This window comes from Motacilla alba, chromosome 3 (genome assembly GCF_015832195.1).
Source record: "Motacilla alba alba isolate MOTALB_02 chromosome 3, Motacilla_alba_V1.0_pri, whole genome shotgun sequence".
Classification (NCBI taxonomy): Eukaryota; Metazoa; Chordata; class Aves; order Passeriformes; family Motacillidae; genus Motacilla; species Motacilla alba.
In genome coordinates, this window is record NC_052018.1 from 17,118,120 (window position 1) to 17,142,400 (window position 24,281).

At 41.2% G+C, this 24,281-nt stretch overlaps 2 protein-coding genes across 10 annotated transcripts in view; both read right to left on the minus strand.

Moving 5' to 3' along the window:
- The window catches only part of RNF144A (ring finger protein 144A), a 63,242-nt gene extending 47,802 nt beyond the window's left edge, over nucleotides 1–15,440 (minus strand). The window contains exons 1-3 of one of the 9 annotated variants that reach the window (XM_038131435.1): nucleotides 14,588–14,636; nucleotides 4,378–4,453; nucleotides 1,406–1,538 (exon numbers count right to left, since the gene is read on the minus strand). The gene's annotated coding sequence lies outside the window, so the exon portion shown is untranslated. Of the gene's footprint in view, nucleotides 1–1,405; nucleotides 1,539–3,852; nucleotides 4,346–4,377; nucleotides 4,454–13,983; nucleotides 14,003–14,587; nucleotides 14,783–14,988 lie in introns of those variants that run through there. The other 8 variants (XM_038131434.1, XM_038131438.1, XM_038131436.1 and 5 more) reach the window with 8 other exon arrangements.
- Nucleotides 15,441–15,903: 463 nt separating this feature from the next.
- RSAD2 (radical S-adenosyl methionine domain containing 2) lies at nucleotides 15,904–23,836 on the minus strand. The gene is made up of 6 exons (XM_038131441.1): nucleotides 23,318–23,836; nucleotides 22,981–23,142; nucleotides 22,278–22,507; nucleotides 21,297–21,446; nucleotides 19,595–19,627; nucleotides 15,904–19,032 (listed from the first exon to the last, which is right to left on the minus strand). The coding sequence occupies exons 1-6, from the start codon at nucleotides 23,658–23,660 to the stop codon at nucleotides 18,868–18,870; spliced, it is 1,083 nt and encodes a 360-aa protein (XP_037987369.1). The 5' UTR covers nucleotides 23,661–23,836; the 3' UTR covers nucleotides 15,904–18,867.
- Nucleotides 23,837–24,281: the final 445 nt, after the last annotated feature.

Consider the following 24,281-nt stretch of genomic DNA (forward strand, 5'->3'; position numbering starts at 1 on the left):
AGTCTTAGCAGACAAAATTTTGGGGTGGGCTTGGCAGTGCTGGTTTAACAGTTAGACTTGATGATCTTAGAGATCTTTTTCAACTAAACAACTGTATGATTCTATGAATTCAGAAACAGCAACTGGCAGGAGTCCTACTTTCACTGCAAGCTATTTCACATTTTTCAGATTTATCCAATAGTGTTTTTTCTCAGAAATAAACTATCAGCTAAGTTCCTTTCCAACAAATAGTCATAAAACTTATTTACTCAAACTGAGTATGTAGATTTTTAAACATAAAACTTATCTTTTGTTATCAAATATATTTAAAAAGTGCAGCTTGGAATAAGTTTATAGCCAAACACACAAAATTCTCATCTTCCTTATTCATCTTAAGTTTTAAACAACATGCTATTTAAAAATATTTGTAATTATTGAAGTATGCCTTAACATTTAAAACTCCTAAAAATAAGTATTTTTACATTCTCATTCTGCAACATTCTCATCCTCCACTGATTTCCATTCAGAGGGAGATGTGATATGGGAAAAATATCTACCATACTTCTAGAAAAAACAAACAGTAATTACTGTTACTCAGGCAACAAATGCTCGAAAAAAGCTCAGATACATATACTCCAAAATTCTAGGCTGCTGATCAGGTATTCAGCCAACTGCTCTGTCACCAAAACAAGATTCCCCCCTCACTTCTTCCACATCCTCTGCACTTCAACTTTCCCCTCCTACTTCTTTAAAACAAATCTTGCTTGAAAATTAGGAAAACTGACAAAAATTGTTATTGCCCTTTTCCTAAATTATCTTGACATATCAGGAGGAAAATATAAATTTGTTTTCATTATGGTTTATCTACTTGTAAAATAAGAAAACTGTTTCCTGTACCTTGGGGGCAGAAGGTCCATGGGATGTATTAGATTGTTGACCTGAATACCACAAATAATTACACATTTTCCAAGTACCCTGACAGCAAAATAAGTAGCTTTTACATGGATAACAAATACTGCCTAGGCATACAACCTGCCTTGGGCTGGAAACCTCGAGAAATTCACCACTTTCTCTAATGGCAGGAAGGGCAATTTACTGGTTTGAAGAGCTACAGCTGTTCACCTTTCCATGTAGCTCTTCAGACAGTGTTTCTAGTTATGTTTATCACTCTCTAAATGGGAGGAGGAAAATTAATTTAAAAAGGAAAGAACTGAGTACAACACACTTTCTTGTCAAGGCAGTTAAGGTGTTCAGTGTCTTGTACAGTCAAGGTATGGTTAGTGCTTAAGTTGCTTTCAAACTCATTTCCTAAAGCTCTCCGACAGATGTTTTTCATCTCTTCTGCCAGCTCTCTTTCTTTTTAGCACACAACTTGTCCCGGGCCAACACTCTCAGTCATTGCATCAGTTTCATCTGACTCACGCACCTCCTAATCTCTTTCTTCCTCTGAAAACCTTGCCCTTGCCAGCACCTCGCTCAGCACTTCAATAACCGCTCCACCAGCACTGCCTTCCTGGGGCCCTCTCTCCCACTTCTATCTTGCAAAGGTGGGAGGCATCCTGAGGAAACAAATAGTTCTTTATCAGCAGTGTTTGTCACTCCTCCTGTTTGCTCCTGGGCAACCTCTTCCAACCACAAAAATTCAGTTTACCCTCTGTACAGAAGAACCTCACAGATTTACCGCCTACTCCAAGTCTCTCTCTCTCTCCCTTTATCCAAATTGGAAATTTCAACCCTTCTCTCTGACATTTCCTTGCAGTTATCCAGCTATTAGGTTAAGCTCTACACAGATGGACAAACCAATTATCTCCTCTCCCAAGACTTTCCCAAGAGGCTCTTCTTAAATAGCCAGCATCCTGCCAGTCCCCCAGCCTGCAGGCTGATCATTATATTCAACAAGAAGCTGTATGTCTAAATCCTGTAGAAAGAACATGCATATAATGTACATAAAATGCAGACTTTTTTCTGATCTCTTAGACAAATAAAATGGTTATCCTGGTTTATAAAATGGTATCCTTTTATCCTGAAAGATGTTCCTCCTTTTCTCAGGCTTCAACCAAATGAATCCAACTTCAAGAATTTTTGAAAGGACATAAGTAATGGTCATCTCCTGCACATGCCACTGGGCTATTTTAACTCTTATATTGTTACTTAATTCATGTCAACTGCCTCACAAATGCTTTTCCCAAAATTTTAATAACCTTCTCAGTCTTCTCAGCCTTCTCTCTTGATCATTTTTTACTAATGTTTTATCCTGCATCAGCAACTAAACAATTTATCTCACAAAAATGACCTGACTAATCAATCCATTCAACATTTTTTAGACATTTATCTTTGAATGACATGAAGTCTGTATTAAAATTACCTGGACAGGAATCCAGTAACTACTAATAAAAATGCAGGTGGAAAAAAAAGCCTGCTGACACTCCACCCTTTCCATATTACATCACTTCCAGGAATTTTTCACCACTAATAATTATTGTGGCTCTTTCTATCCACCTGAAGGTTTTCAAAAGACCTTTTAAAGATATAAAAACTAGGATCAGATATAGAATTTGAGCATTATTGACATCAGTAACACCTCTATCATGCCAGGAGAAAAATGCTTATTTTATAAATCACTTTAAGCAAGGATTAAATTAGTCCTATCTTCCCTTCCTATAACAGCACACTGATACCTTAAGAGTCCTGTATCCAGCTTGATCCCTACACTTTTGCAGAGTTGCTGTTCTCCAGGATGCAGCCCCTCAGGCTTCATGCCTGGAAAACTTTTCACCAAGAAACCCGAACAGCTACATCCTGTCTACATACCTTTGGTTTACTCATCAAAAAGAAATAAATCATTCTTTGTGGCTACTTACTTATTATTACAATCTAGTAAACAGCACAATTGAATGCTTTTGAGTTTTTTTAAGCCTCTGTCTTAGAAATGAAAATGTTAAATGGCATCTTGCCTAGGTCCAGTCCTGGAACATTGTGATTCTCAGTTTATTTCCTACAGATACCTATCTACTTGTTTATATTTTACAGCTGGCTGCTGCTCTATTCACCTGGCAGGCTTTTGCTGATGTGCTGTAATGGTTTCCCAACAAGAAAACTGTATTGTACAGAGCCACAAGCTGACAGGCAGAAGAATTAAAAAACCTGTGTCAGCCTCAGCACAGGACCAGTGGCAGATGTGCAAAGAAAGGCTGTGGGATCTACTCTATATTTGTGTGACAGCCCATGGGTCATCTGTTTTTTTGTGTCAGCCAAGAGTAGCCAGGAGGCACAAATGGCCGTGAACTCATCTCTCTGCACTTCATCCTGTCAGAGCTTATGATGCAGCTCACAGCCTGGCAGCCAGAGGGTCCAAGGACAAACGCTAAAAGGCACACAGGAAAGAGGATGAGGTTTGACAGGTTATATGCACAAGAAGGAATTTCAGGTTTGGATTCTCACTTTACTTACATGGTGACAACTTGTGATTATGCAAAATATATCCTCAGCAGCCTCCTTAGCTCTGTCAGGAGACAGCATTTCATACAGTCCTACATCAACAGCCCTACTCACAGGGGGAAGGGAGCAAAAGATGTGATCCCTCAGAAGAACCAGCTCCCACAGCAGCCAGAGACACACACACTTTTCAAAGGGAAATTCTGCTGTGCAAGACCAGGCCACGGACAAATTGAAGCCCCATGCCAAGGAGACACAGAGCTATACTGTAGCTGGAAACTTAAGCAAAATTTAGGCATACAGCTTAGAGTAGAGAGAAGCCCTTATGAACTCTGGGTAAAGCTCCTTGCTGTACAGTGCCAGCTTAAGTATGCTGTCGCTCAAGCCAGGAGATGAAATTCCCAAGGATTACCTAAAGCAGAGTAGGAAGCTACCCACCTGCCACAGTCTCTTCCCCTTCTTCCCTCTGGTTTACATATCCCACACCATTTTCTCCTGGCAAGCAATATTCAGGTTACCACGGCTGAACAGCTATTTGACTGGCTGGTTCCCAACAGTGAGGTGCTTTTCATCAGATCACATGTGGGAAGCTCTTTAAAGGCTTTTTAGAGAAAGCAGCTACATGATTTCACAAAGATAGAAAAGCTCAAAGCACAGTGATAAAAGGCATTTTAATAGATCCATTCATACTAATACAGGAGACACTGTGTGCTGAAAACAGGGAAATTTAAGACATTTCTAGCATGATAGGCCAGAAGATTTAATTGCTAGCTTTGCTTTGAACTTGACAGCTATTACTACTCTACTAACTCCTGGATGCACTTCTAAAAAAGCTTTGCCATTTCAGATTTTTTTCAAGAAGAGATGGTTAGATTTAACTATCAGGTTTATTATAATACATACAATAGAAAAGCACACAGAATTGAGTCTTTGTGAGAAGACAATTCCCCACCACATACACACCTGCTTATTAAAAAGCTGGAATGGAAAATGTACTGTACATTATTTTTCCCTCCAATGAAGAATAAACAATCAAAACCTATGGTTAAAATAAAGAAATCACAATTAAATATTCATATTACCGGATAAGCTTTTCTAAGCCTTCCAGAAGATCCCCAAATGCAGTAATGTTGACTAAATATTGTATGTTTTCCTATAAAAAGGTAGAGGTAGGCATATCACACCATTTCAAAAAATAATACATTTTTTTGGAAAAAAATGCTTTTTCCACATGGCTAGTCTAATTTCCTAGGGAAAAATATTAAAATAATTTGACCATAATTGGGATCTGAGTGAGGTGTAAAAACAGTTTAAATTCTGCAACTTTCTCATAATTGTATGAGAAATAAAACCCATTTTTAATTCCCTCATTAGCAAATATTTAAAATTATTGTTCACTTACAAGTTCTAGAGAGAAATTAAACTAAAAAAGGTTCTAAGGTTCAGTCTGACCTAGAAATCAACATAGACTTAACCTGACCTCATTTTGTCAGTCAATCACAAATGGACCAAAGAAGTTGCCTGTAATCTCAGATACATTGAAACACTCAAGGTATTTGACTGAAAGAAAAAAAAAAGGAAATACTCTTATTTTGAAGACCATAAATACACATTCCTTCCCTCTTGACACTTGACCACACAGGAGATGCACTGGATGAAGAGAAACACACCGGGCAACTCCTTTCAGGCTACAAAGTGGCCTCACAACACAGGAAGAGGCACAGATGTGAACTGAGGTACAGCTGCAGTTCGCATAGGCTAAGCCAGATGGACTGACTTGGCAATGGCTCCATCACTGCGACTGGCAGTGAGCTGCACAGCCAAAATAAAGGCAAAACAGGAGGCAAGAAGAAATTATTACAATGGCATTATCCCAAAGCATATACTCCCTGTAACCCTGGAACTTTTAGGGATAGTCTCCGTATGCCTGTTGGATGAGAGTTGTTTCAAGGTGACTGTCAGTACTCTTCGATATCTTGTGCCATATCAGACATTTCCCAAGGGCACTCTACCAGTTAAGAGAGGACTATGGTTCTTGGATGGAAAAGGGAATTACATATGCAAATTATCTTCAGTTTTCTGCCTCAAGTTTCCCATGGAGTCTCAAAACTAAGTCAACTAACCAACACCCCTCTCCTAATACACACAGGAGAACACAGGGACAGAGTGAAAAGAGAGAAAAGATCCAAATAGGAATTACCATGAAAGTAAATACAACACCACATACAGATTACACAGCCCCTTCCCTGTGTGCTCATTTATGACAAGCCATGCAATGCTGCAATTCATAACACCATGGCAGCCAAAGGCCCACTCAACCTGGCTGTCTCCATGGCCAGCACCAGAGAAGCCTCCCAGAGGATTCTGGAATAACTCTCATCTTTCCCATCATACAGCACTGCTCATTCACTGGCAGGCACATCAAGCCTTCACACATTAAGCGTTCATACAGTTTAAGCCATGCCGTCAGATGCCCAACATTCGGTCATTTTGGGACACACTGCCCCAAAGCCTCTCTTTGCATGTGCACACTTTGCACTTGTGGCACTTTCCCAGAACAGATGATATTTACAAAAGTATACTGCATTGAGAGGAAAACCACTGTATTTACATTATTGTTTTCTGAGGAATTCATATCTTTTTTAATTTGACAGTTGCATTATACTCCTTAACTGTTAACATCCAAAGAAAATGTCAACATTCAAATCCACCAAATATTTTTGGAAATAATTTATGCAAAGTATCTCTATTTCAAAATATCCTCATTTCCTTATTTCCATGTACTGAATGGCTGCTGAGTAGAAAGAAGAATATGGAGGAGAAGAAACTGGAGAAGGCTTTTTGTATTATTATGAAAAGTAACTTGTTTTAAAGACATATGGACACAGTATATTCAGGAAAAAAAATCTCTCTGCTAAATGAGGCAATTTTTTCTGATCCCTGCAGACTTTCCAGCACTGTAGGTATTTAATAGTTTTAAATATCAGTAGCTGCCTCAATTAAAGAGAAAGTCAATTTGGCACTTAGACTCCTGAAGAACATAATGATGCAAATCACAAAAGGTTCTGTTACAAAGCCCTTTTGAGCATTCAATAAATGCATTAAAACATGATGTGCTTTATCTGATGCACATTTTCAAAAATCAAGTGTCTGTATAAAATAGGAACACAAGTATTTAAAATTATTCTTTATTTTCTTTTTACAGCATTTACTGTTTTCAGGTAGTGGAGTTCTACATCTTTTCACTGAATGAAAAAAAATCAAAGCCTGACAAATGCCTGGGAACAATCTCATTGAGTAACCTCTGATTTTCTCCCACTCAAGCACTGAAACAGCTGGACAGCAAACACAAAGACTTTAGCTAATATGAAATACCTAAACTCAGGTCTACAGCTCCCACAAAGAGCATTTCCTACACACTTCTAGGAAGGCCTAATTGCTGAGGGACAGATAGTAACCTTCTGCAGCGTTTCAACAATTTTCAAGAACTTGGGCACATACTGTCTTTCATTTAAGCCTGCTTGTTTTAAGTTTCTTTGACTGTAAAGATTTTTTTTAAGACAATGACTTCCTCTCTTTTCTGTAAAACTCCAGATACTATGAATTCTTCATAACCAGTAGGGCTGAATAAGTCCCACATTAAGGCAATCACATGGAAACTCCCTTGGTATTGAGAAAACAAATGGATTTTCACATCAGTTGAGGTGATTTTGATAGGACATCCTTATATGCACATATTGTTTTACCCCAGAGCTCTCCAGGTTATAGTTTTAGTAACATCCTGCCCAGCACAGCACAAAAACTGTTTTGTTTTGCAGAGTTTTTTGTGGTTTTTTTTCCCCCTCCAAAAATAGCACCATCTTTGCCCTTCCACAGTTCAAGATCAGAACTGGTTGACAGCAGAGTGAAAATACACTGTCATTTCAATGAAAAGGATGGGCTCGGTGTCATGGAGTGAGAAATGAAGCTGCACGAGAAAAGATCCTAAGACAAAAGGGAAAAAGCAGAGATCCTCACTGCCCTTGCAGCAATCCCTTCTGAAGCTGCCACTAACAGGAGTGTTGCCAGCCAGCAAAAAAGTACATCACTATTATTAGCACAATGAAGGGGCACAATGCTTTGACTCTTCCTTATACTGGCAGCTGTGGTGAATCATCCCATCCAAAAGCAACTATTCCTATTAATAAAAGTTAGAAGGACATGCCTGTATTGGTCTGAAGATCAACAAAATCAAACCAAAGAAAACCCCCAAAAACTCCATGCGGACCTTTCAGAGAAGACAGAGCAAAACAGTAAACTTTCCAAAAAAGACAAGCCCCTGAAAACACATTCATCTGTAATTATAAGAAAGTTTCACAACAGTAGTCTAAATTGAAAAAGCAGGGAACACAGTCAAACATTATATTTCATTCAAATCTGTGAAGTTCACCTTTCTAAGGAGCCAGTAGAAATGTGAAGTGACTGATGCAAATATTTAGCACTGACCGTTTGCCAAAAAGATATCACGTTCTTTGGACTTATGAGTTGTCTATGAATTTGTCATACCTTGATTTTTGACTAAATATGTAATATGAACTGAAATTAGAACTACTTTGTTGCTCTCACTAAAGTGGGGTTTTATTTTTAAGACAATGACAAGCAACAACAAAAGAGAACAGAAGACAGAGAAATGGCTTATCACACTCCTAGTGACTCTACAAATGCAAAGGGGTTAAGACAGTAAAATCACTAAGAACTATTATGTTTCACCCTCAATAAAAGCCAGTGTTAAAACCTTTAAGAATGGATATTCAGACATAAATCCATGCAGAGTAAATGGCCAATGCTGCTGCCCCAGTGCGACATCACATCATGCAAGAAAGGAGGTAAGTGACTTGATGTTACATATTCTGAACACCACCACAGCTGATGCCCAGTGACAGCAGCAGTTTGATGGAGCCAAGCTGTTTGCTTCAACAAGCAGCAGAGGTGAAAAACTACAGTGGAGAGAAGGATGAACTCATACTACAGAGAATGGCTCCCTCAGAGCTCCAAGGATCAGGGTACAACCAAACACACAGAGCGGAGCCACCTACAGCATGGAGAGGTGCCAGAGTCAGCAGCACTGCTTTGAGCAAGCTTCACACAGCACCAATTCTTCCAGCACAACCTTCCCCAAGGCCAGGGACTGTCACATCACATGACAAAGAGAAACAAACAAGCTTGTAGCCTTGAGATAAACTTACATCCTGCAGGTGAGTATGAATGGATGAGCATTCACAAACTTTGGAGGTTTTTAAGCGCTTACCATCAGAACTACAGATAATACATACTGCACCCTTAGGAAGCAGCTGGCTTCAGCTCCTGCACGAGCTGAACAACTATGAGGTTCACCACCGTGCCGTGCTTAACCTGTATCAGTTTCACTTCTCAGGGATTAACAGGAAGAGAGAACTGCTCTGTTCTACCTGAGGCACAAAGCTTATGAGTTCAGCTCAGTGTTTAGAGCAAGCCAGAGCCCAGCAGGCTCTGAGTGTGGTCCTGAGGATCAATGAGACCAAACAACAAGACGGAATAATCATCAACAGCCCATTTAAACTGGCACATGCATCCTACAGCTGTGACTGAGGTTATCCTACCTCTCACAGCTTTCCAGTGACAATGAGACCTAATAAATACTGTCACATCTTTGCTAGAAAGCTAGACACACACAACTAAGAAACAGTAACTGACACCAACAAGACCTGGTGATTTAAAGTAGAGAGAAATCACCAGCAAACCTTTCAAAATACAAGTTGTCAATAAATATCAGAAATCCAAAGAAAAAAAAAAACCAGGAAGCTCTAATAAAAGCTGGGGCTTGGTTTGGTTGGTTTTATTTAAATATGGTCTGCCTTTCCACAAATCTAACATACCTTATACACCCTCAACATGTATCTTTTGGTCAGCATTTTTTCCACTAAAGTAAGAATAGACAGTACACATCAAAGGTAAAAGTAATGCATAATTTATCTAAGAAAGTAGGTGTAGGTGTCTTCTCCTCTAGGCTCCAACGGCATGACAGGAAATACATTATTCATGAAGGAAGATGATGGTACAACATTAATCAAGTCAGCGTGACAAGAACAAACAAAGACCACAAGATGTAGTCAACAGATAGCAGTGTGCAAAAGTGATCAGCTAACTGAAAGGTTCACACAGAGTCTGTTTACAGAAAACAAACACTGAGGAAAAATACAGAAATGAGACTGAACTGTTTCAGTTTGCATCCTATTAAGTCTTGTTCCATTTGGGGAACAATCTTCATATGATACAACTACAAAGAAAGTTTCTGGGTGTCTAAAGACTTGCTATTACAAAGTAAAATTAATAAAAGAAAAGTTAAAATAATTATTTTAACAAACAGGAATTCACATAAGCAGGACATGTATTAAGAACAATAATAAAATAAAATATTTTTTAAAAACCAAATAATCTTTCCTTTCTCATCATGCATTTTTTGCCATATTATAAAGCTACCTGGGGCTAAACACTAAGCACGTGCTCTTCTTCATATTCAAAACTGTTGCAAAAATACTCAGAAATGAAAGAACAGTATAATTTGAAACAGTGTCAAAAAATAGGAACACAATGTAAGTTGATATCTGGGGCAGTAAAACCCAGTTTTCTAGGAATGTGTGTCAAAGTTGCAGGAAGAGTTCAGATTTCAATCTGTCCTTCAGCAGGCATCTTTCCATCTGCCAAGGCTACCTACTGCCAGAAAAGGTGTAGGTTTATTGGACATAAGCTACCACCCTCTCACAAATGCAACTGGAATTGCTCAAAAGGTTTAGAAATTAAGAGCAACAATGAAAGTCAGACATTCACAAGTAGTTGCATGCAGTCTTTATTTTCTCAGAAAACCAGGCTAGAAATATATATATATATACTGACTGCAGATAGTTTGGTCTTGAAGTTTCTCCAGACTGCACTGGAGACATGAGCCTGACCACACAAGTCGCAGAGCATTGCTCTCATTCTGTCGGGATGGATGTATTTCTTAATAAGGAATAGAGAGATGAGGGGAAAACTGTAGTAATAGAAGGAAATCCAGACTTAAAAAACATTCACTTTCCTCCTAAGAGGACAAACACTGTCTGAAGCATCAGGCCCAGAAAAATACAGCTGCTTTACAGAATGCAGCAAGACCCCTCCTATCACCCCAGGGAGGGGGCATTTCAGCAAGGAACAGACTCTGCTCACCCATACCACCACAACCATCCTGTGTGGTCACTGCAGGGAGGCAGCCCTGACTGAAAACATTGTGTAGGAAGACAGCAGGCAACCACTTCTGATGTTTCTGTCAGACCTGCCCCCATCAGAGAAATGAAAAGTAAAAGAGATATATTTATATACATAAATGGCATAAAATGTTCTATATAGCATATATTTTATATACATACACATATATAAAAATATACATATATTTATACATATATATAAAAAGTATATATAGAAGGAAATTAATATCTGTGAGATTATAAAACCCACACACAGATCCTCATCAGTGATCAAACATGAAGCAAATCAACTGCTGAATAACGACAAATAATAAGCATAGGAAGAAGCTGATCATATACCTGATTATCAAGGGCTAATAATGGATTTTTGCCTCAATATATTTTCCTAATTAATTTTCATATTACTCATATTCATATTACTGGCTAAATATAAGAGTCTTCTGCAAGGACTGGATGTGTAGAACAGTATACGATTCTTATGCTATATATGATCTATTTAGTAGAGAGCAGAGTTGAGACAAAGGCTGGTCAGCTGAAAATGTCTCTAAGAACCACAGTGGTAGCTTTCATAGCCTGTAGTTCATACTGGAGATTTACAGTTACAGGAAATAACCCAAATACTACAGAAACAGAACAGTCAGTAAAACTTCCAAGTGAAATTCAAGAATAAAGACTCCAAAGCTGTGGAATCTGGCTGTTCACAAGGAAAGCAGTGATCAGTGCAAATAAAGCTGAACATTTTTAAGTAATGCAAAAAAATTACACCTTAACCTGATAAATTAGAACTTTATTTTCCAGACAACCTGCAAGACCTATCCACATTCTGAAGTATTTCAGATGATCCACTGGACATCATGAAGAAGAAAAAGTTTGTATTTAATAAGCTTTAGTGAACTTTTTCAATCACAAGTCATTTCCATTCAATATAAACAGGATGAAGTTGTATTAAACTGTCATAGTGATACCTAGAGGATAACAGCAAAGCAGTTCTATGCAACAAGCTACCACTCACTTGATATTCTATGAATGAAAAGGTGAAAATGTTGCTGTAATAAGGAAGTAACAGTCATGCCAAGACTAGAACAATCTGACAAGATATTCTGTCTTCACAGTAAATAAAAAGTTACCAGACCTACTGATTCACTTTCTCTGTTCCTCTTTTTCTTCAGCCTTTTAGAAAAGACACTTAATGGTATTACCACTATAAGCAGCACCATTAGCAAACAACCAAGCTATTTGAAAATCCATTTTATACTATCTTTGCTGGCTCCAGAATTTGCTGACTGCATATGCAGAAAAACTATAAGCATTTCTGATCCCAGTTGATTAGGAAATACAAAAAACATATCACTTTGCAGCAAGCAGCCAGAAGAGCAAGTCTATTTTCAACAGCTTCTTCCTCCCAGCCATCAGAAGTGAAAAACAGACATTATCATTATGATCTTTTTGTCTGATCTCCTTCAAAATGAATTTTATGAGCTTGTTTCCGCAAAGCAATACAGAAAAGGATCATGCCTTACAAAAAGAACAGCTGACCACAGCCTAAGTTAGACACAGCAGAATCACTACGCCACTCGAAATGAGTAGTGGGTTAGTTTGTAATTGTTTTCCATTTCCTTTTTGTAACTCAAGATGTAAAAAGGAACACAATGAAAAGCAAGTCTTCTAATCAATCCGCGGACTACTAACTCAATTGTGTAACTACTGATACTAATCCACAGGAAATATGGTGGTTAACTATAACAGGTTCCAGTTCCTCTGCTGCATCAGGTCTCTAAGACAGAGAAAAGGTCTGTGCTCGCTGACCAGGCTGCAGGATGATCAGAGCCATTATTTTGCCTGAATCAGCACTGGGAGGGCAAATACGAGTTTTCTGCCAGCCTATGAGAGCATTCTTGTAAATACAGCAGATACACTGAAGCCATTCATACCCACTGTATGACACTGCAGCCAAAACTCATGTTTAAGACAGCAGCTTTGTCCTTTGGCTTAACTGAAAGAAAAGTTGTCAGAAGTTATAAAAAATCCCCACATGAAATCTGACAAATACTTGGAATAGAGTGTTGGGAAAAAAAAAAAAAAAACAACAACCCACACTTAAAACCAAAGAACTTAAGCAACTATATAGTCTTTTTACCCCTACAAATTATTGCCTTAAAATACTGAATCAGGCAAAAAAAGAAGAAAAAAACCCAGTCTGTAAGTGTTACTTCTAATAGTGTAAAAGTGTAATTTTCAAAACTGTGCTTCAAGGGCAAAAATCTACAATAACTGCAGACAACAAACACATTATTTGATCTAGCAGCTCCTAGGATATGAATCATGGTGATTTAGATATAAGGGAAAATCAATTCTCTGTTTTACATAAAGGATGGCTTATTCAAAGCAGTTATATAAAATTGAAACACCTATCATTGTAGTATTATTTCAATCACAAATGGTTTTCCCCCTCGTAATACACAGATTGCACAAGAGGATAATAATAATGAGACATAATGGTCAGGGAAAGGGGAAGGAGTAAAAAAATAAAATTTCATCCCAGAGGGCAAGGACGGCTGTGGGGAAAATCCTGTCATTTTCAAGACACTCCCTAAACAAAAGGAACTATTTTTCCCTCCTACCACTACTCTTCTCACTTGATCTTGCTTCTCTTGGGTATTTAACAAGCTTCATGTCAGGACACCCTGATACCTCACTGCCAGGAAAAAATAACCTAAATTTCCCCACATTGTAAAGTCCCATTAAACTAAGCCTTTTAATTAAAAGGCACAAATCTCCTCCTCACTGTACTACAACCCCACACACTCTTTTATCCCCCCCCCTCCCCCAAGTCATCCCTTTACTAGCCTCTGATGCCTGTGAGAGAAGCACACACAAGCAGACAGCCAGCCACCAGAAGTTAAAACTACTGATGTAATCTCTCCAGTAGCACTCTGCCCAAGAACATGTAACTTCAGCCTAGCCACTCCTGGGCCAGCACTGATAAGCTAACGTGAAATGAAGCAATCCATTTCCCAATGTAAACAGTTGTTTGGCTACACGAGGAACAATATAAACAAATGGATCTATTTATAAATCATCATTTATGCTTGTTACAGAGCAGGAATATTATGTTCCAGGGCAGAAGTGACAGTATTTCCAAGAACACAGCAAAAATTCAAAGACCTGGTATCTTCTTCCATCAGCCTGCCCTGCTGACACTCCCTGTTCCAGTACTATCGAAGCAATAAACACATGATGCAGGGCCTGATCTGTTAAGGGACAAGATACCCTTGATCCAGCGAGTGGGAAGACAACCTCATTATCGTACCTATGGGTTCTTCCAACACCTAAAAAGAAGTCAACAGTAACATCACTTCAGAAGGTAAACCCGAGCCTTACTCCTACTTCTTCCACCCCTGCAACCCAAACGATCCGGTTTCTCCCCAGGCTGCACACTCCGCTCGTACTGAGACCGCCGGCTGGCGGTGGCACTCCACAGACCCCTATGCTCATTATTTCCTCCTGCCCGAAGAATGGCTACTGCACTCCAGGGCACTGGGCTCTTTCGAGACGTTTTCTCTCCTTTATGGAAACCCCACGACAGAGCACACGCGGGGCTGAGCTGCCGCTGTCATTACGCCCCCGGCGCGGCGCTCCGCCGGCGGCAGCGCTTCCCGCCGGCAGCCTGCGCCCCGCCGAGCCCGCCCCGCAGCCGGGCACCGCTCCCGGCGCAGCGCCCTGCCCGGGGGCTCCCGGCGGGCAGCAGCGGCAGGGATACGGTCGCCGCGGGGAACGCCCGCCACAGCCATTCACGTAGAGGGGTCGAGGGTCCCCCGCAAGCTCCGGCGCCGCCTCCCGCTGTCCCAGCGCCCCGGGAGGCGCCCCCGCTCCCGCCGCGCCGGCTCCCCCGCACGCCGCCCCGGGCGCCTTACCGTACCGCTGCAGCCCCTGCGGCGCGGGGCGGCCCGCGGGCGGTGCGCGGCGCTGTCCCGCGCTATCCCGCCGAGCCGCGGCAGGACGACGCCGCCGCCCCAACCATGGTCTCCACCCCCCGCGGAGCCGGAGTGTGCGCGGCGGGCGCCGCTGCCGGTCTTTTCCCCGGCGGGGGAGGAGGAGGGTGGGGTGAGGGCGGGCGGGGGCGGGCGCCATTAACGGCCGCGCTCGCGCCACCGCCCACTTTGAAGCGGCCGCGCCGCGCCAGGCACAGCGGCGCCCCCTGGCGGCGGCGGGAGGCGGCTCCCGGCCGCGGGCGCGGGGATCCCGGGATTTCCCGCTTGGCAGCGCCGCCAGCCCGGGCGTGCCGAGCCGAACCGAACCGAGCTGCCGGTCGTACCGTGAGGCTTTTCATCTGCTTGAAGCAATAGCACTTCGGGTTGCCTGAGCGTGATTGGCCGGGCCCAGCAGGTCCCTCAGCGGCGGAGAGAACAACGGGGCTGGTTGTGCCGAGGAGGCGGGGGGTTTGTCCTGCCCGCCAGGGAAGGAAGGACGGGAAGGCACGGGAACCATGACGGGCACGGCTGTTCTGCGGGAGCTGTCCGAGCCTCCCTGTTGTCGGTGTCTGCCGAGCAAGGGCCGGTGCTCCTGCGGCAGGGAGGCGAACGGGAGCTGCCTGGCGGATTCATGAGGCACAGCCCAGCAGCCGCCCCGGCGTGACACACACAGCACAGCAGCCCCGGGCGCGGGGCGCGCAGCATCCCACTGCGGCACGGCTGCTGGGCCCCTCACAGCTCCGCAGTGTGCGGGGGGAATGGCAAAGCGGGGGTAAAAAGCCAAGCATCCTCTCACTCACGGCCAAATACTGTGAAAAGCTCAATTTGAGGTTGTCTAGTGCAAGAGTTTACACCGAGCCTGAAGATGGAAGATGAGCTTGAGAAGCTGCTTGTCTTCAGTCTTCTAAATAGACTGGCTTTTCTCTCTTATTTACCATAACAGAAGATAATCTTATTTTTGTCCTCGGATATTTATGGATAGCTGTGCCTTTTGTGTCGGCTGTCATCTGAACAGCACAAGGTATTTGAACTGTCGTCTCCCAGCACAGACTAGTCCACTCAGGCTTGTAACAAGTGCCTTTCATCACGAGGAGAATCACCACCATTGTTCTCCCTTTCGGCCTCGATGCTGCCCTTGGCACCGTGCAAGCAGCCCCCCTGCTAAATACAGACTAAATGCGTCCAGAATTACAGATCCCTCGTGAATGCAGCCACACGTTTGTATGGCTTGTAATACAGAAAAAAAAATACACACAAACTTAGGAAAATAGAAACATTTATTGAAAGGTGCAACACACTCATGAAATACTTAGCACTAATTATTTAACACTATTAGTCCAAAATTGATCATTTGTAACATTCAAATATATCAGGATCCTTCACACTGAAAAAGAGGGCATCCTAAAGTGCATCTTAAGTGACAATTTTACCCAAGGTATAGTCACAATTTTATCAGAAGTCATCCTCCCAAACACTCATTTTTCTCTACATTTTTTTACAAATAGAAACAATTGTATAATTTTAGTAGAATGCAGTGTCAGTTCCTTCCCAATTCCACATCTTTAGCAAGTGCTTAGCTGCAATACTATGATATCATACACAAAGATACAATTAAGCAATTATAAGACTTAAATTAAATCCTGACTTTTCAGGAACACAACATAGCTGTAATAACTAAGCCTGGAAGTAACTGTGTTGAAGTCTGTTTTATTTTTTTAGTCTCATACTGAAAGGCAGCCCCTACTATATAATGAAAGTCCAAGGTCCACTTTTGGTCCAATATGAACTGTGTTTATATATTTTTTTAAATAAACTAGACTCATCAACTGTAGCCAAATTTTTGTTGTTCTATACAACAATAAATGTTGCATATATAAATGCCAATAGCTGTTCATTAACTTAAATTACTCTCAAACTGTAATGTGAGATTCTTAATTTCCAATGTACACAACTCATATTTCCTTTGAAAAGGAGTATCACACAGAGCAGAAACCTTCTACTAATTATGTACTTGAAATCCCTAACATTTTAAGAAGGTAAGAACGTAGAACCTTCTAACAAAAGCCATCTTAAATGTCTGTGCATTATTTACTGGATTTTGACATTTTTATCTCCTTGTTTCTCTTGCAGTTTCCTCTGCAGGCACAGAGGAAGCAAAAGAATAGCCATTTACAGGGTAAAATGCAAAGCAAAGAATGGCAGGATTTCTGGATCTGAACAGGAGTTTGTGTACCTTATATCTGTGCGCTGTGCTACAGCTGGCATTTTTTGCAGAAGCTGCAGGGTGGTAGATTTTTTGGTACATTGATGCACTAAATCTTTCCTGAGACTGAGACAGCAACAAAGGAAAATGCTTCTTTTTTATCAGTGTAGTGTAGGCACTGAGGAAGAGACTAGATTTAATATTTGGGCAGGGGAAGTCAAACCCCAGTTACATAAATTTGCACTGCCCATAGAGCCAGGGAGAACTCCAGCCAAGGTCAGTGAAATAGCTGCCAAAAGACTGTGGGGTTACTGTGTGTGGGCCACATTTTAAATGTCACTTAGTGTTAATACAAGAAAAAGAAAATACTGAAATGTCAGTGTCTAGGAAATGTTGTGATTGCAAAATGCAAAATACAAAGGGACAAAAGAGCACCACTGTGTATATTTACAGTTAGGACAGTAAAAATAGAAACTGAAGGAATTATAAATGGAACCATTTTCACAGAGTATTCAGAGGAGCACTTTGCTTTACACAGAAATAAGCTCCTACTTAAGCATTTTCCCCCTTCAACTCTGAAGATGCATTAAATGAATGCAAAACATTTCTTTCAAAAACGTCTTTAAAAAATAAACTAGCATTTCCAAAAAAAATGGAATAAGGTGTCATTTTCTCTATGAGGTATATTTAATGCATGCTGGCTCTCAACTGCTGCAAATATTTAAATGTGTGAGACAGTCCAGACATTGAGTTCAGTGGACAGGATGCATGAGCAGTGCCATCTCACTTCTGCTCTGTGCAGTGCCTATCTCCATGCCCTTCAGACAGAGGGAGGATGGGACTAGTTCAATTTGAAAACCTGCAATTATAAAGCCATAACAATTGCCAGAAAACCAAGAATGAGGGCAGTATATTAGATTGTTTTGGGGATTTTTTTTAATTTTATATTGATGCTACCTGCTCTTAAAATCAAAGGTAGCTCTCACAAAACCAGATTAGTTCCATTTAAAGGCTGCAGGTTTATAACCAGCAAGCTAATTAGTTACTGAGACAAGCAACCTTTTAAACAAGGTTGCTTGACATATGAACTATATGAACTTTGTAGTTCCATGGCTTAGCAAAATAAAAAGCTAGTATGCAACAGAAGATATATATTAGGTTGTTCTATGTGGTATTAATTAGTTTAAGAAGGAATGTTCATCAGAACTTTATGCCCACCGTTCAAAAGTAGTTTAAAATAATAAATCCATATTTGCAGATAAAAGGAAAATTGAGATACTAATAAAATGAAAAAAATGTTTCACTGTAAATATTTGTCAGAACAAATATTTGAAGGATGTTTCCAATGTGAAATATGATGTTGTTTATCATTAGGTAAAATGTATCTCTAGGTTTTAGGATGGACGAATTTTTTCATGATTAAAAATATGTTTTCACAAAAAATTACATCCCCCAACATTTTCGCAAATATCATTTTAAATTCATTATTACTTAATGATTCCTGGATTCCGACCCTCTATTACCCCTGAAAAAGCAGAGGCTGCTTCCAGAGGCCTGCCAGCTGGCCCTCCAGTGATCTACCCAGGAACTGCAATCCATCTTGTCCTAAGAAACAGGCAGAATGTGTTCCCTGATAAGAATTTTGACTTCTCTGTCATTACAGCTATTTAGAATGAATTAGAATTTGGGGTGGTGTTTTGCTTCTTATCTGGCATGCACACTCATGTGGTATTTTATAAAAATAGTTTGCCTTTTAGTCCTTGGTGCAATGGACTATAAAGTTTATTTCAGAGACCTGTTCATGTGAAAGTTCTGAAAGTATTTGGTCATGCTCAAGAAAGTAATAGACAATGTAATCTGCATTTACAAAGCATGTAACATATTCACATGTAGAGTTATACTGAACATCAGTCTGTGTAAAATACCAAGTGCAGTTAAAAGCATTAGATGCAAGTACACACTCACCTATAAAGACACACCTATTTTTACAGAATGCACTGCCCTAACTCAGTGTATTGAGTCACCAGTCCAGTTTCATATCAGCTTTACTCCACACATATTTTCCTCCTCTTTTTAGGAACATCTTCTCATCAAACCCACTGAATTTTATAGCTGCTTCTACACCAACATCCAGGATAGACTTGGAAGGTTCTTTCCGTCCATTTCTACAGTTTAGAAAACGCATCTGGAATGTAAGATAGATAACATGATAAGATGTTAGAAAGTCAATTTGCAAAAGCTTAATTATTCTACAGACTTAAGCAAGTCGCACTGCAATTCCACCAAAGCCTATGTAAGTGTATTAAGAGGTTCACTCTAGTCCTTAGAAGGCTCAGAAACTCATGGTTAGACATGTGAGATATCTTAGCAGGAGCAAAGCAATATCATAATTCTTGAGGATTAAATGTTGTCACTTCAGTTGCATATAAACTAAGTGGACACTCTGAAACTTAACTTTCAAGGCAAGTTCTGCATTTTTATACGAAACAAAAAAAGCAAAGATGTTGTACAAAACTAGACATCCACACCTTTAAATTTGTGATACAAGGATTATGTGTGCAGGCTGGTGGCAACGCCTCCTTAGGTCATACTATATTGTAGTTCACAACATGTCTGATGGGCATAAATCACATCTGTTCCTTGTACTACGTGGCAAAATTGTTTTATAGAATGCAGAGTAAATTAACTGGTTATCACTGTTGTATACATACATATATTAGCATACAAATGTATCAAAAAAGACTTACATATTCATCCAGAATGAGGTATGAATCCCTCATCTGTAATAGATCAAAAGAAAAAACTAAATTAATGTACAAATCAAAATTCCATTCCACTGAAAAAGGAGGGACAAAACAAACAACTATTCATTTAAGGTCTGATACAAATCTTTGAAACAGTTGCTGTATGACCACTGTTTCAGTGAGCTTGGATGAAATTTATAGGAATAAATGACAGAATTACTAGAAAAACTTTATGTATGAATAAACTAGTAATTCCTGGAATATTACCTCTCCAGTGTCTAAGTGAAGTGTGCCCAACTGGACAAAGGTGTTTTAAATAATATCCAAGTTTTCTATTAACTTGTACACCAGAAGAACTTAAGAGTTTTGCATGCTGGAATGATTATGCCATTTTCCAAACAAATGACATGACCATTTTAACTGGAATGTTTAATTATAACCCCACCAAACAAAGGTATTTTGCTGGCTTAAAGGCAAAAAAGCTCTCAGATCTCCACAAAGAAATATGCCAACAGCTGAAATAAGACATGTTTGCTTAGCTAAATGGACATCTCCTAAATCCTCCTTAAAATTCTCTGGGTAGCTAGAGCTTGCTGCTGTGTAGAACAGGAAATCTGATCAACTGGGCATTCGTCTTTCACACAGGTTTACCAGAAATCTGATACAGTTTTCTGGAACCAAACCTACCATGGGAAGCCTTTTTTGTAGGACTTCTATTATGAAAAAAAAAAAAAAAAAAGGTAGAAACAGTTCTGGGTTCTCTTCTTAACCCTTTCTCTGATGAGTGCTCCCTCTCACCAAATGCCTTAAATGCTAACTACACAGCCCCACTTTTAGGTCTTACATAGCAAAAGCAACGCTGTCCGGTCACTTAACCTCTACACACATTAAGAAGTAAACTGTAAATGGAGTCCTTCTCTGTGGAAAGGAAAAGGAGCACTAGATGGGAGATTTAATGCATTCCTGAACTTGGTTCAACTTGCTATTTCTTCACTTAGTTCATAAACTTTTCTAACAGTGAGTCTTCTAACTCTCCTCATCCCATCTTTAGGGTCTGTAGGCATTTACAAAATGGACTGAGCTCCACCCTTAGGCACCAGAGTCTTTTAGTAGGGTTAATGTAAGCTGGATGGCAGCTGATCAAGTTAACTCGTAGGCTCTGCAGGAGCACAAGGAGTCTTCTCCTGATTAATCCTGTGCAATCCAAAGGAGTTCAGACAGAAATTTTAAAAATGCAACTTTATTGTGAGAGGGATTACCCAAAAGTACTATTAGTTGGGTTCTGTTCCTCAGTATAATGCTGGTTGGGATGCTGTCTTATGCATGTAGGTTGATGACACTGGCATAATGTGACATCACAGTCAATCTCTATACTTAGACTATAAAGTGTGTTTACATTAACTCCGAAATTTTCAGGATCTTGTGCCCAAGTCAGGAAGAGTACTCCCACTGGTGCCCACAGGACTGGGAACAATGGGTTTTTCCTCTTCCGCTAATAACTTTGTTGTCCATGAAAAGCCTTAAAGAAAATTTAAAATCTCGGCTTCCACCATAACAAAAGCAGTTGCTGATAAAGTTGTACTGCACCTCTTCTAAGCAACTATTAACAGGGAAAGTATTAATTGCCATGAAAGTTTCTTGTTCCTTTCAAATATTCTAGCATTATTTTTAAAAAAAAGTTACAAAGGGACAGTTTAATTTTTACCTTCTGATTAGATTCAGGTACCAAGCAGGAGACATCTTTGTGGCGGTCCAGGAATCGATCAAAGTCTTCATCACTGATAACAAATTTTTCTGCTTCTCTTAGAGCATCCTCACCACTGTTCTCCCCTTCAATAAGCAGGCACTGGAATACCTGAATAAAGAAAGTACCTGGTTAAGGCTTTATGTTTTCACTTGCCTTGAGGATAAGAGACTTCAGTCTCAGTAACAATATCTTTAATTTTTCTGTCAGTGGAGCCAAAATGACACAACTTGTGATAACTGAATACTCCACAAAGGGCATGGTGCAGATTTATTTTTTGTAAATTAACATTATAGAGTTCTAAATATTATAAATGATGATTTTCCATAGTATCTGAGATTTCACTTACAGTGTTTTTTGGTTTTGTTTTTTATTTTTTTCTGAGTCATTCTGTGTCTATAACAATATCCATGAGACAAATAATGAGAAATTACTCCACAAGTTCTCCCATATTTATGTCACATTATATCTACCCATTTTCAAACTTATTTCTAGTAAAAAAATAATAATACATGTACACTAACATTTAATACTCTGTAAGAGAAAATTAATATACACTTATATATCTTGTTAATAATATATTGACTTTAACGTATCATTGTTCAGTAATTTTCCCTAATTCCCATAACATATATTCACATGTTAAAGGCTTTCTGTACTAATTTTAATATACTAAAACAACCTGGATCTACATACACTGAAATAGTAACTTTCTGTATATAACACAACTGAAAAAAGATTCTTGACCTACTGGGCTCCATTTAAGTGCAGAATGAGATAGAACCTATCTCAGTAACATGCAACATTGACAAGAAGGCTCCTAACACCAGCCCAGGCTGGAGCTGGAGGTAAGACTCAGGTCAATAGAGGTTCAAACAACTCCAGGACTTCATTATTACTTTTTTTTGAACAGGAAACATGTGGTATATACTACTTTCTTACCTTCCAGCGCACAGGGTTGAGTGCCTTGATCTGCTCATTCATATCTTCCTCAACATTAAATCTGTTGATGACTGAATTTATTTTAAAAGCAACAGCATACTCTCGGCACCACTGCCTCAGTTTATGGAGATTTTCCACATGGTTCTTCTTTCCTTGACGACGGCCAATTAAAACGTTGACATCCTCATCAAAACTATCACACGAAATTGCCAGAATATCTAAATATTCACCTGAAAACAAGTTTTAAAAATTGGTTAATAACCAGTCCATCAGCTAAAAGCTGTCAGGACTCTGCTCACTTTCACTTCCTTGTCATCTGTCACAAAATGCCACGTAAATGCAGTTCTGTGGATTCCTCCCATCAACCACAAAAGCCACATCAACAGCGGCATCAAAACACATAGTTTGTGTGTGTGTCCCCAGCATTATGGAAACAGGTGGAACATATGGAAACATTTGGTATAATGGTGTAATAATTGTTTTATTGCACCATTGTGCCAAAAAGTTTTTGTGGTAAAATGCCTACCTTTACAGGAGATAATCAACACTGTTTCACTGGTATTTACATTTGATTTGCATTTACTACAAATGAAGCACTAAGAAACCATCTCCCACTTGCCTCCAAGCCTATCCATGGGTGCGGCTGCCCCATGGAGGCTCCCCAGTCCTGCCAGTTTAGCTGTGCCCAGTGCTCCCTCCTTACCGTACTTCTGGAACCACTGCTTTCTGATCAGGCTTCCATTGCTAACAATGCTGACACTTGGGAGCTCCAACTCCTGCTTGCAAAACTGGACCAGTTTGCCTACAAATTCGCCTCTGTCCTGAAGAAACGGCTCTCCTCCCGAGAAATTTATTTTCTCCATTCCTAGAGAAGGACCAAAGAAAGATGCCATGAACCTCTGCTGCCCGTCGCCTGCTCCTGTTCAATGCCCTACGGCAGCGGGACAAGGGTCTTCCCCGGGATAACTTTTTCCACGGCACTTGGTCCTGCGGGGTCCCCCTTTCCCGGTTCCCTCCGGACCCACCTGCCCTGAACTCACCTCCTTCCTTGAGCATCGCCAGCCCTCGCTTGGCCTCCTCCAGGGGCAGCACGAAGGAGGTCTTGGCCGTGTGGAAGCAGAAGCCGCACTTGTAGTTGCACTGCCGGGTGAAGTGGTAATTGACGCTGGTGGGCGTCGGGGGAGCGTCGTCCCATTGCTGCTCCCGCTGCGGCGGGGGGGCCGAGTCCCGCCAGCCGGGCAGGGGCAGGGGCAGGGACAGGGACAGGGGCAGGGACAGGGGCAGGGGAGCCAGGCTCCAGCACAGCGCGCCCAGGCGCCCTCGCAGCGCCGCCAGCACCGCCCGCCCGACGGACAGCAGCCGGGCCAGCAGGGCCACTTGCATGGCTCGGCTCGGCTCGGCTCGGCTCGGCTCGGCTCGGCTCGGCTCGGCTCGGCTCGCACCCGGCGGGATGCGCTGCGGTTTCGGACCCGCCTGTGCACGGTTCGACTAGACTTGATTCGGCTGGAGTCAGTTCGGCTGTCTCGGTTGAGTCCGACCCGACCCGGCTCGGCTCGGCTCGCAGGCTGCAGAGAGGTGTCCGACGCTCCGCACTTAAATGTGCGGTGACCGCCTCCCCTCCCCGCCCGTCCCGCCCCGCCGTGCAGGACCGCGAGGAACAGCCCGGTTTCGTTTTCCCTTCTCCCAGAAGCGAAACTTGGCACCGAGACGCGATGTTTTCCTTCTCCCGCCTGCCCCACCTGTGGCTCCAGTGCCCCCACGTTCCAGAGCCGCTTCTTGGCCACGGCCGCCACAGAACCCGCCGACTGCCCGGGGCTGGGAGCAAGTTTGAGGGGGTCTAGCACCTAGGAGCCCTTTTGGTGTGTGAGGTCTCAGTGACTTTGGCTCTTGTCGTTAAACTCGTGTAGCAGGAGAAAGCTGAGCTTGTATAACTGCACTGCACCTTTGTCAGGCATTCAAGAGCTTCTTTAAGTTTAAACAGTTTTGCATGGAAGAGCAACCCAA